Source organism: Scyliorhinus torazame, chromosome 2 (assembly GCF_047496885.1).
Source record: "Scyliorhinus torazame isolate Kashiwa2021f chromosome 2, sScyTor2.1, whole genome shotgun sequence".
In the NCBI taxonomy this organism is placed as follows: domain Eukaryota; kingdom Metazoa; phylum Chordata; class Chondrichthyes; order Carcharhiniformes; family Scyliorhinidae; genus Scyliorhinus; species Scyliorhinus torazame.
In genome coordinates, this window is record NC_092708.1 from 44,120,725 (window position 1) to 44,134,414 (window position 13,690).

At 47.0% G+C, this 13,690-nt stretch overlaps 1 protein-coding gene across 1 annotated transcript in view; it reads right to left on the reverse strand.

The window, feature by feature from the left end:
- tnfaip6 (tumor necrosis factor, alpha-induced protein 6) overlaps positions 1-13,690 on the reverse strand; it is a 54,647-nt gene that overhangs the window by 7,959 nt on the left and 32,998 nt on the right. The window contains exons 3-4 of the mRNA XM_072471017.1: positions 4,569-4,730; positions 1,803-2,031 (exon numbers count right to left, since the gene is read on the reverse strand). Coding sequence (XP_072327118.1) covers positions 1,803-2,031; positions 4,569-4,730 — 391 coding nt within the window. The remainder of the gene's footprint in view (positions 1-1,802; positions 2,032-4,568; positions 4,731-13,690) is intronic.

Here is a 13,690-nt window from a genome sequence, read left to right on the forward strand (position 1 = left end):
CTGAGAACCTCACCACCTGCAGGTGCCCCTGCAGGTTACTCACCACCCTGACTTGGAAATATAACACCATTCCTTCACTGTCGCTGGGGCAGCATCTTATAACTCTCTCCTTAAAGGCACAGCAGGTGTACCTACACCTCAAGGACTGCAGCGATTCAAGAAGGCAACTTACCACCATCTTCTCAAGGGCAACTGGGGATGGGCAATAAATGCTGGCCTAACCAGCAACGCCCACATCCCGTAAATGAATATTTAAAAAAATGTAGGTATTATCTGCGACAAAGCTAAGCTCTCTCCCACTCTCCCCCAAACCCCAAGAATCGGGGCGACCCCACCACCATAGAGACATTGGGGTAAACCCCCACCTGCACCACACAAGGATCGAGGCGCATCCCCCATCAGAAAAGCACTGGGGCGTGCCCCTTTAACCACAAACATCAGGGGCAGGATTCTCTGACCCCCCGCCGGGTCGGAGAATCACAGGGGGGGTGGGCGGCGTGAATTCCGCCCCCGCTGGCTGCCGAATTCTCCGGCACCGGAGATTCGGCGGCGGCAGGAATCGCGCCGCGACGGTTGGCGGGCCCCCCCCGGCGATTCTCCGGACCGCGATGGTCCGAAGTGTTGCTGCTGTAATGCCAGTCCCGCCGCCGTGAATTAAGCCACCTCCCTTACCGGCGGGACCAGGCGCCGTGAGCGGGCTCCGGGGTTCTGGCGGGGGCGCGGGGCAATCTGGCCCTGGGGGGTGCCACGATGGCCTGTCCCGGGATCGGGGCCCACCGATCCGCGGGCGGGCCTGTGCCGTGGGGGGTACTCTTTTACTACGCGTCGGCCGTGTAGGTCTCCGTGATGGCTGACACGGAGGTGGCCCCCCTGCGCATGCGCGGGGATGTCGTCAGCAACCACTGATGCTCCCGCGCACACGCGGACTTCCGTCGGTCGGCGGAGTCCCTTCGGCCCTGGCTGGCGTGGCGCCAATGCCTTCTCCGGCGCGGGCCTAGCCCCTTAAGGTGAGGGCTTGGCCCATAAAGGTGCGGAGAAATCCACACCTTTGGGGCGGCCCGATGCCGGAGTGGTGCACGCCACTCCATCCCGCCAGGACCCCCCGCCCCGCCGGGTAGGGGAGAAACCAGCCCCTGGGTTCATCCCTTGCCACAAGAATCAGGCTCCCCCAGAAGCATCAGTCCCACCCCCACAAGCATCTAGGTCCTCCAACGCCATAAGCATTGGGGAGGTCCTCCGCTCAGCACACATAAGGGGGACCCCTCCCAATGGGGTTCACCAGAGGGCCTGCCATTCCACTGTCAGGTTGGCACTGCCAGGGGTAAATAGATGTTGTAAACCTCGTTGGCATGAGGTCACACCAACAAAGTACGAATATTCAGAGGAAAACATATTGTGGGGAAGCCCTATAAAGAGTAGATTTATTAAAATGAGGCTTCCACCCTTTCTGGGCAGTGTCTTGGAAACTCGGGAAATGAATTCCCGCCGGCAAGAATCTCGTTCCCTGGCTCTCGCGGCATTTTGGGCCTGCGTCGCCATTTTATATTTTACGTGTTCTTTCTTGGAATGTGGGCTCCGCATGCTGGGCCAGCCTTTGTTGACCATCCCTAACTGCTCTCAAACTGAACGGCTTTCTGGGCCATTTCAGTGAGTGGCACTTAAGAGTCAACCGCATCGCAGATTGCCCCCCTCCAGTAGGTGGTACGGAAGAAAATCTGAAATCTATGTGAAATTGGGGTTTGCCCTACATCACTGTATTACCATAATACAGTCCTATCACATTATTACCAATGAACATTTACCTGCCAACAAAACCGAGCATGTCATCATAACTGTCATACACCTCAAGGTAGTCAGACAAGCAGGATGGGTCATCTTCTACATCAAATTCCAGAAACCGTAAATGGATGCGCTGCTTGTATTTTAAGCGAATGTGCCAGTAACAGATCTGTTGATGCTCGTACTCATCTGGGTAATTTGGGGACTTGATAATCCGCTCTGGATCTGTCAGAACACCACCGCATTGTTTTGCTGAGGAGCAGAAAATACAAACAAAAGAATTATACTTTGTAATAAACTTGGAAATTAAGCTTCCCCATGATAGTTATACCTGTGGGGGTGCGTGGTGTTGGGGGGGTGGGGGGGGGGGGGAGGTCACACTGAAGATGTCTATCAAAATCACAACTCTCACTGCAGAGCAGCATTTTTACATCAAACCATGTGCTTTTTTAATTGAGAGTTTACAATTGTCTCATTGGGTTGGGAATTTCCAGTCCTGGCTGCACCATCGGGATCGTCCGGTCTCACTGAACGTCAATGCGCAAATCCTGGCCTTATCTAGGCTGTGTTTCTTAGTTGAGAAGAAGCATTCAGCTGTTTCAACCTATCCCTAATACTTCGGACGTCTAAGCAAGGGACCTCCAACCTCCCTCTACCCTCATGTGAGACAACAAAGAAAGTGAAATAAACTATTTCCTCACGTCATTTGATGGTTCAGCTGAGATTGCACAAATTCAGCTGATGGTTCAGCTGTGATTTGCACAAAGGGGCTGTTCAGCACAGGGCTAAATCACTGGCTTTGAAAGCAGACCAAGGCAGGCCAGCAGCACGGTTCAATTCCCGTAACAGCCTCCCCGAACAGGCGCTGGAATGTGGTGACTAGGGGATTTTCACAGTAACTTCATTTGAAGCCTACTTGTGACAATAAGCGATTTTAATTTCATTTCATTTCAAATGTGGCTATAAGGGAAGCTCGATCTCACTGCCATTAGGCACTGACTGTTCAACTGAGAATGGTCCTGTCGCGTTATAGCATTGGAACTAGTCGACTAAACACAACACTCACATCAAATATAAGTTAGACATTTTTTTTTGTTGTTAATAAAGTTTTCTGTATTAAACATGTTCAGAAATTTACTGACCCCACTCCCCACCCCACACAAGCGTTGGGCATTTACTGACCGGCCATTAACACACCATTGTCATGCGAGAGTGCCTTTAAGAACTGGATGTTTAAGCAATGTACCTTTAAGAAAACAATGATGTCATAGAGTGGGTGGAGCTCTGCTCAGGTCAGCCATTTTGCAGTTTTGTTTTGCAGTTTAGTTTTGCAGTTTGCAGGAAGAAAGCAAGGTGCTGGAGCTGAAGTCACCCAAGCTAATATATCTCTGCCATTCTACAGAAAAAATATATATCCTTTAACCTGATGTGATACTGTTTAAAGGTGTTAAGTCTCTTGGAAGTTTGAAGGACCATTTTAAGGAGTTATTTACTGTTGCAATATTTTCTGAGTCATCTTTGAAGTAAGGGGTGTTAAGAGATCCAATGTTTATTTAAGATGTTAAGTTGAGTTCATGGAATAAACAGTGTTTTGTGTTTAAAAACCCACGTGTCCATAATTGTAATCCCACACCTAGGGGAAAAGCCGCGTGCTCGGAAAAGCAACAAATCCATTAAAGGGAGAGTTTGGTTGAACTCCATGATACATTTTGGGGTTCTGAAAATGCCTCGCCCATAACACCAGTGGGAGCAACACAACATAATTTAATGCCGACGGGTTTCCGAAGCGGGATACTCCCGAATCCGCACGATGGCCCGATGTCGGCCTAAAAAGCGGCGCGGACAACTCCTGCATCGGGCCGACCGGAAGTTGCTAAATCCTCCACACTTCCGGGGGCTAGGCCGGCGGTGGAGGAGTTGGCGCCGCCCCAACCAGCGCTGAAGGACCGGCGCAAGGTAGCGCATGCGCAGAACCGCCGGCATGTTCTGAGCATGCGCAGACCGGCCGCCGTATTCTAGTGCATGCGCAGGGGATGTCTTTTCTGCGCCAGCCATGACGGAGCCCTACAGAGGCCGGCGCAGAAGGAAGGATTACCCCCACGGCACAGGCCATGGGCTGGTTTAGCTCACTGACCTAAATTGCTGGCATTAAAGCAGACCAAGGCAGGTCAGCAGCACGGTTCAATTCCCGTACCAGCCTCCCCCAACAGGCACCGGAATGTGGCGACTAGGGGCTTTTCACAGTAACTTCATTGAAGCTTACTTGTGACAATAAGCGATTTTCATTTCATTTTCATTTTTCATCAGCCGGCCTACCAGCCAGGTCCCGCCGTGTGGGACCATGTCCAATCCACGCCGGCGGGACTGGCCAGAAACGGACGGCCGTTCAGCCCATCGGGGCACGGAGAATTGCCGGAGGGGCCGCTGCCAACGGCCCCTGACCGGCGTGGCGTGATGGCCGCCCCCGCCCGAAAACCGGCAGCCGGCGTCAGAGCAGCGGGGCGGGATTCACTCCGCCCCCCGGGGATTCTCTGACCCAGCGGGGGATCGGAGAATCACGCCCCTGATGTTTTGGCTCCCACCAGATTCTCTGTGCCCGCCCGTCCACCACCAAACCCACCACTAGCGGATTGGGAGAAGTCCGCCCTATGACTCATCTCAATATAGTTGATGTAGTTGTGCAGTCACAGTTTAAGTTACACGTCCAGCACTTGTGTTTGGCCGCATTTGTAATTATTGTAATGTAAAAAACACTAAAATTGAGAAAATGAAAGATGTATTGAACAAACCGTGTGGATTGTAGCAGTAAGCATCCCATAGTTCCGATTTATTAACTCGATATCCATAGTCAATGACACCAGTTTTTCCATGTCCACAGTTGGCTCCAGGTTTTACTATTGGATATCCAACCTTTCCTCCAGCAAGCCACCCGGCTGCACACACGTGAAATCCTGCAAAATAATGAATGGCAGACTTAACTTCATTGATGTGGGATACTTGCAAATCTATTTAAAGTAGATTTCAGAAATGTTCTCCACAGATGCTGCCAGTCCTTCTGAGTATTTTAAATATTTTCAACTTTTGTTTAGGATTAGTTATCAGTTGTAAGCAAGTACCCCTGAGACATTGAAATAAATATGAGGACCATTACTCTTTTTGATGCGTTTAATAACTTGGACTGCTGGGGTATAATTTCAAAATTAGCAGATAGCACAAAACCTTCAAGTGTAGTAAACAGTGACAGAGCGAGTGGGCGTGATTTAAAGGCCTTGTCGCACCAAATTTTGTGTCAGGACGAGGCCGTTGAATCTCATGAGAGGCCTCTCGCGAGATTTGTGATGCTTGAAAAGTCTTGTCAGATTTAATTGCATCCTGTGAGACGTCGCGATCGGGATCTCACCTTCACTGGCCGTGATCCAGATCAGTATATTTCAATGAGCCATTAGGCTAATTTAAATATGCATTTGTGGAATTCTCCTGGCGCTCGGCCATGCCTCGGAGTCCACGCCAGGGCGCTGGTTTCCACAAACGTGGACTAAGCGTAATGGCACCTGAGAGGGTCTCTCAGGTCATTGGAGATCCCTGGGTGGTTGGGGACAGGGCAGGGTGGCACCCTGGCACCATAAAACTGCCAGCCTAGCACTACCAGGCTGGTGGGGCACTGCCAGGATGTCTGGGCGCCAGGTTGTCACTGCCAGGGATCAGGCCTGGGGGGCCTTACCAGGTGGAGGGGTGGTTAAGGGGGCGTTCTGGGGGCCTCCCCGATGTTTGGGGTGGGAGAGGGGGTTCATAAAGAATGGGGGGAGGGATTTGAAAGGGAGGGGGGGGGTGAAAGATCGTGGTAGCCAGACAAAATGGTGCCCCAATCTGCGAGGAGCCTTTCCTGCTAGTGAGCTGAAGGTTGTCAGCCAAAAATGAGCGGTCACGGCAGTGAGAAACTCCCTAAGGCCAAAAAAAAGACAAAGTGCCTTTAAATAGTGAGTTGTTTCTCAGCGCTGCTGCTGTGAAACACCACACTAAACGCCCCAAAACCGGATATAGATTTGGTTCCGGTTAAATGGTGTCCAGTAATAGACTTCAAAAAGGTTGGTGGAATTGGTGGGCATATTGCGGGTGGAATTCAACACAGAGAAGAGTGAAATGATACATTTTGGCAGAAAGAAAGAGGAGAGATGATGCACGCTAAATGGTACAGTTTTGAAGGCATGCAGGAGCAAAGGGACCTGAAGTATTTTTGGACAAATCCTTGAATGGTGCAGTACATACTAACAAGGCAGATTATAATGTATATGGAACCTGGGCTTTATAACAAGATGTGTGCAGTATAAAATGCAGGAAATTTTGCTTAACCTATGTAAAAAATAGTTCACCCCAACCAGAGCACTTTTGGGCACTATCGGAAAGTCATGAAGACTTCGGAAAGCGGTCTGAGGAGATTTACTAGAATGGTTTGAGAGATGAGGGATTGCAGTTATATGATAGATGGCAAAAGCTGATGTTGTCCTCAAAGAGCAGAGAAGACTAAGATGAGTAAAACCAGAAAATGCTGGAACACCACGATGAAAGATCATTGACCTGAAATGTTAACCATTTAATCTCGCCGCAGTCGCTGCTTTAATTGGCTGAGTATTTCCAGCATTTTGATTTAAGTTCAGACAAGCTGGGCTACTCATCTACGTTGAGGCAATAAAGGGATGAGAATTAAAAATATGTTTTTAAAAATACAATGAAGAAAGTGTTTTTATAATGTAATAAACTAAGATATTGACCCAAGGGGAAAAGGATTGAATATTCAGTTAAAGTCATTCAAAATTTCACTTCACTACCTTCTTTCACACAATTATTTTAGTTAACAATTTTAATCCCACAAATATGAATCACAGATCCCTAAAATCTCACAAAATGATTTGTCTCAACAACATTATTTGACAAGAAATACCTTTTTCTCACAATTAATTTACTTAAATTTGCTTTACTTTGCTTTGCTTGGCTTGACCCGAGTTTAATTAAATTTATAGTTTCAACTCTATGATTTCTATGAATCGTTCTCTACATCCTCAGCACCACTCTCCAAATCCTCAGGATCAAAATCTACATCTACACCCACTTCATCAATATTTGTCAATACTCCAAATTTTTCAACATCAGTGTCAAACGCAAATTCTGTGGTACTGAATTCTACATTATCAGGGTCACCGTTAATGTTCTTGAGCCAAAACAAAGATACTTCTTGGCAATCAATCAAGCCCATCTGTTCTATTTCCTGGTATTTCCTCAAGCAGCATTTTGATTTTGTTGCTGTTCCCAGAAGAAGAATGAGTCAGGTGACTCACTTAAGTTTGGCAATCTCGCTTTACCATTTGCACAATACGTTCCCCCCCCCAACCCCAGGTTTTTGTACCGCAATATTCACAAAGCTCTGATCTACCGTTTATATTATATCCTGAATCTGACTCATAATTATGATGAGAATCATAGATTAATGCTTCTTTGAAGAGTTCCGGCCTCTTATTTACAATACTGCTTCTTCTTGCATTCTGTCACTCTCTGTTAACCTCTTGCCTTCTTTCTCTAGCCTCTTCATCTTCCCTTTCTCTAATTGCTGCCTGTCACTTTCTGTCTTGTCTTTTGGCTCTATCCTCTGACGATAAGTGATTTTCATTTCATTTCATTTATGTTCCCTGGCTCTACATGCCACCCGTCTCTTTCCATTACCAGGCAATAATGCATTGTGTCTCAGAACATAACTGATATGAGAAAAAAAACGTGTGAAATATAAAAGCAGGTCAGGGATTTATGACGTAAATTTGCCACATTCTTTCTTGGAATGTGTGGTTACGGTTGGTTAAAACACGTCTGTGTTACGTTGCCCAAAGGGAAACAGCATAAAAGAGGATAGGAGCTGTAGCACCCCTCCCATCCACCATGTGAGGGTGGTTAGTTTTTGACTTCTCGGTAACGTGTCCCTTGGTTCAAGGTATCATCCCACCAAGTTTAAGAGATTGGCTCAAAGACCTCAGAGGTGTTTGCCAACATACAAAAAGACAGACAACAAGGCATTTTGCTTTATGAAATGATGAAAATCGTTTCTTGTCACAAGTAGGCTTCAAATGAAGTTACTGTGAAAAGCCCCTAGTTGCCACATTCCAGCGCCTGTTCGGGAAGGCTGGTACGGGAATTGAACCGTGCTGCTGGCCTGCCTTGATCTGCTTTCAAAGCCAGCGATTTAGCCCTGTGCTACACCAGCCCCTATCTATAAATATATATAGGAAGAATTCCACCATCCGTAGTCTTTCGCTTTTGCGTTAAAATTGAAAGCAAATTTGCTAGGCATGTTTAAAATCATGAATGCTTTTGATAGCCTGGCTGAAGGGTCAATAGCCAAAGGGCACAGATTTAAAGTGATTAACAATAGAACCAGAAGAAATGAAGAAAGACAAGAGTGATCAGGATTTGCAATGCACCACCTGATAGGGTTTTTCTTATTTATTCCTGGGAATGAATGTTGCATTCTGTCACTCTCTGTTAACCTCTTGCCTTCTTGCTCTAGCCTCTTCATCTTCCCTTTCTCTAATTGCTGCCTGTCACTTTCAGTCTTCGGTACATTCACAGCGCTATTCGAAAAGGGGTTTCATGTTTTTACCCAGTGACAGTGAAGGAATGGTGATATAGTTTCAAATCAGGATGGTATGTGGCTTGGGGAAATTTGCAGGCGATAGTGTTTCCACATGTCTGGTGCCTTGTTCTTCTAAATGATAGAGCTTGCAGATTTGTAAGCTGCTGTTAAAGGAGCTTTGGCAAGTTGCTGCACTGAACTTGAAGATGGTACACAGTGCTGCCACTGTTTGCCAATGGGAAGGAAGTGAACATTTAAGGTGGTGGATGGAGTGTCATAGAATCCCTACGATGCTGAAGGAGGCCATTCAGCCCATCGTATCCGCACCGACCCTCTGAAAGGATACCCTACCTTGGCCCACTCAGAGAATCATGGAATCATAAAATCATAGAATCCCCACAGTATAGAAGAGGTCATTTGGCCCATCAATTCTGAACTGACCACCTTGAATGAGCACCCCAACCAAGCCGACTCCCCCAGCCCACCCCAGAAACCTCCTAACCTAACCAACACAAATGGCAATTCAACATGGCCAATCCACCTAACCTGAACATCTTTGGACTCCCCTGCCCTATCCCCATAACCCCACCAAAGCTGCATATCTTTGGAAATTAATGGGTAATTCTAGTATGGCCAATCAAACTAACCTGCACATCTTTGGACTGTGGGAGGAAAGCGGAGCACCCGGAGGAAACCCACTCAGACCTAGGGAGAAGCGACAGTCACCCGAGGCGCGAATTGAAGCCGGTCCATGGCACTGTGAGACAGCAGTGCTAACCACTGTGCCACCATACCGTTCCGTGTCACCACGAGGATTGCTTTGACCTGGACGGCTTCTTGAGTTTTATTGGAGCATCCGGGCTAGTGGAGAGCATTCCATTCCATTCCTAACTTATGTCTTGTAGATGGTGGACAGTGCTTGGACAGTCAGGAGGTATGTTACTCGCTGCTATTACCGCCATGGTAGTCCAGCTGGCCAGTGGTAACCTCAGGCAGTTGATAGCGGGGGATTCAGTAATGGTAATGCCTTGAATGACAAGTGGCGATGGATATTCTCTCTTGTTTGAGATTATGGGTACAGATTAAATCTTAGCGTTCAAAATGAAATCAGGTAATTAGTCGAAGGAGAAAACTATTCCAAGGACATGCGGAAAGAAGAAGGGAGTGGGACTAATTGGATTCTACAACGATTGAGATTCTACAATGTTAGCTGTGAATGTCAGCGTGGTTACCATTTATAAACTCTGTAGAGCACCAGCAATTAATATCAAGAATTAATTTTGATATAAATTCCGCACCGAAGGATTGGGAAGTTATATGCCATCTATGCCAGTTATTGAGTAATAATCTACAGTTGGTTATTTGGAAATACTCCAGTGGCAGCGTTTTGATACATGGTCACCCATTTTCTGTTTTCAGGTTTATTGTTTACCTGTTTTTCATTCCTCATCCTGTCTTCCATGTTTAAAAGCAAAGCCTCGAATAATCTACCTCTGGGAGTAGAATGCCTGTTTCTGTCAGAAATATGATGGGAACTTGGAATATGGAATCATTCCATTGTAACATAAAAATGGATAAAAATGCCAACTTCAATCCATTCTTGATAAAGCTCTGTTGTTTAAAACATAAAATACAGCATTGTTCACAGCAGCTAATAGAAGATTTAAATAAAATCTTTTTGAGGAGGGTTCAACTTTAAAGTTTGTAAAAAGCGTACTCATAGTAATTAAAGGCGGCAGGGAGTCAACAAAATTAAGTCCTCTTTCCCAAAATATAATTTCCAAAGACCAAGAATTGCTGGTTCTTCTGAGCAGAAACTCAATAAGTGTAATGCGATTTTGTAACTTTGTGTCTGTGCAGTCCAATGATATTTATGATAAGTTTATGTTTAAATTCATTACTTCAACACACTCAAAAATGGGAAGAAAGTGAAAAGTTTACAGTTTTGTAAAAAAAACATTCTTTAACGCTTTGTTTAGTTGATGTATAGGTTGTGGTCAGAACTCATTTCAAGTAATGTGCCCTTCTGCTCACGTTAGCTTTGAAAGAATATCGTTGCTTTCAACTTCCATCAACAAAAAGGTCTTTCCAAGAAGCTGGCACAGGTATGATTAGTCAAATGGCCTCCATTTGTATGTATGATTCTATGTGCTGTATGATTCTATAAGGAAATTTACCTAGGTTAACACAGGCCAGACAGCCTAACTAGTCCATGCTGGTGTTTAAGCTCCAATCAAGCCTCCTCCTATTAGCTCTCATGTAAATCTATCATTGTAACCATCTATTCTCTTCTCCCTCAAATGTTTATCTTGCTTCCCCTAAAATGTATCCATACTATTTACACCAAACACTACCTGTGGTTACAAGTTCCACATTCTCACCACTCTGAGTAAAGAGGTTTCTTTTGAATTCCTTATTGGATTTCTTGGTGACTGTCTTATATTTTTGGCCTCTACCTATGCTCTTCCCCGCAAGGGGCAGCACGGTAGCATTGTGGATAGCACAATTGCTTCACAGCTCCAGGGTCCCAGGTTCGATTCCGGCTTGGGTCACTGTCTGTGCGGAGTCTGCACATCCTCTCTGTGTGTGCGTGGGTTTCCTCCGGGTGCTCCGGTTTCCTCCCACAGTCCAAAGATGTGCAGGTTAGGTGGATTGGCCATGATAAATTGCCCTTAGTGTCCAAAATAGTCCTTAGTGTTGGGTGGGGTTACTGGGGGTAGGGTGGAGGAGTTGACCTTGGGTAGGGTGCTGTTTCCAAGAGCCGGTGCAGACTCGATGGGCCAAATGGCCTCCTCCTGCACCGTAAATTCTATGAAATCTATAAGAGAAAATATTCCGGGCTAGATTTTCATCAATAGCTTGAGAATCGCTCGCCGGACCATTTCCCGATGCCATGTTCCCAAGTTCTGGGTGAACGTGCTTGCACTTCGAGTGCGGAGTCTGCATGTTCTCCCCGTGTCTGCGCGAGTTTCCTCCGGGTGGTCTGGTTTCCTCCCACATCCAAAGATGTGCAGGTTAGGTGGATTGGCCATGCTAAATTGCCCTAGTGTCCAAAAAGATTGGTGGGGGTTACTGGGTTACAAGGATAGGGTGGAGGTGTGGGCTTGGGTAGAGTTCTCTTTCCAAGGGCTGGTGCAGACGCGATGGGTCGAATGTCCTCCTTCCCGAATCAGGACTCCTAATGTAAGCCTTAAGTGGGTTGATACCAAGACTGGCAGGTTAGAATGCTCGCCTCATTCACTTGGACATTGATCCAGTTCTGTTGATGACTTTTAGGCCTCCTGGCCACCACCCCTCATCCAGCTCACTCATCCATGATCCCACAATGCCCCCTCATATATCTCATGCCCCTTAATACCTCTGATTTCCCCGTTGAAGTCTACTCACTTTTGGGCAGAATTCATGAGTTCTGTAATCTTCTCGATTCTTTGAAATGCTTGTGAATTTTTTAAAAATCCATTCAATTAAATTGCTTCCCTTGAAAGCTAATAAAACTGCCATCAAACACCCAGCAATTGAAACATCCCTTGAAAAACATTAATCTGTCAAAATAAATAAACAGTATTTCAAAACTGCTTCATTCATAATGAAATTCCATTACACAACTAAATAAACAGATCATTCTGATCTCAATAAGAGATTTTGAAGTCATTTATTTCAAAGCTTCAACAGATAGATTTTTAATCAAAGATGTCCGGCAGCTATTGCAAAGATTCAACAGTGTCTGACTTTAAAGCGTTGTAAAAATAAAAGTACTGGAGCCGGATTACACCTTAAGATCAGCTTCTCAATACTGTTGAACGTTGAAGAGTATTTCATCCACTTTATTGACCAGCATTGTGTAAGTGTTCACAAAGTTTAGAGTACTGTATCCACTGGAGAAAGTACTCTGATGCATATGAACACTTAATGGTCAATTTAATGGTCACTTAAATTCTAAGGACAGAGCCCTATGATCAATCACCGCAGTAAAAATATACTTAAATTATTGTACACAATTGCATTATGACATTTGAAGTTGATAATAACTTTTAATGGTTCCCAACCACACCACGGGCATCCACAGGGTAAACAAAATGACTGACCTGACATGTTTCACACAGTCCTCATGAAATGACTCACCTCGCTGAAAATAGACAATTTGAGGAAACTCATAAATGAGATGGGTATTGAAAAGGCTCATCCCAATGCCACTTTGAGTGAGCATTGGGTCACCATGCCATCTATGATGATTCCCATTCTGACCAAGATGGTGGGCAGCAGGGTTCAGGTGGGAAATTTGAATTTAAGGTCCCTCCCCTATAATGTTCCTTGTATTGTTGTCCAAGATAGCCAAAAGTCATAGGGCGGGATTCTCCGGTATGCGGCGGGCGGGCCGTACTGGCGCCAAAGAGTGGTGTGAACCACTCCGGCATCGGGCCGCCCGGAAGGTGCTGAATCCTCCGCACCTTCGGGGACTAGGCCGGCGCTGGAGTGATTGGCGCTGCACCAAACCGGCGCTGAACGGCCTTCGCAGGGCCGCGCGAGTTGATGCATGCGCAGGAGCGCCAGCGTGTTCCCAGAACCGCTGCCGTGATTCCTGAGCATGCGCAGTGGGTTATTTCTCCACGCCGGCCATGGCAGAGCTTTACAGCGGCTGGCGCGGAGGGAAAGAGTCCCCCACAGCACAGGCCCACCCGCAGATCGATGGCCCCGATAGCGGACCAGGCCACCATGGCACGCCCCCCCCACCCCACCCTCCGGGGCCAGATCCCCCCGCGCCCCCCCGAGGACTCCGCAGGCCGCCCACAGAGCCAGGTCCTGCCGGCACACGCCTTGTGTAATTTACGCCGGCGGGACAGGCCGGAAACAGGTGGCTGCTCGGCCCATCGGGGAGCGGAGAATCGCCGGGGGGGGGGGCACTGCCAACGGCCCCCGACCGGCATGACGCGATTCCCGCCTCCGCCAAAAAAACGGCGCTGGAGAATTTGGCAGCTGGCGTTGAGGCGACGGGGCAGGATTCACGCTGCCCCCGGCGATTCTCCGGCCCGGCGGGGGTCGGAGAATCCCGCCCGTAGTGTTTACAAAGAACATTATGCTGTATATTTAAACCAAAGCTAGTTTATTTAATCGACCATACGATATAGGTGCAGAATTAGGCCACTCGACCTAGGTCTGCTCCGCCATTCAATCATGGCTGATATTTTTCTCATCCCCATTCTCATGCCTTCTCCCCATAACCCCTGATTCCCTTACTGATCAAAAACCTATTTATAACTGTTTTAAAGACACTCAGTGATTTGGCCCCCACAGTCT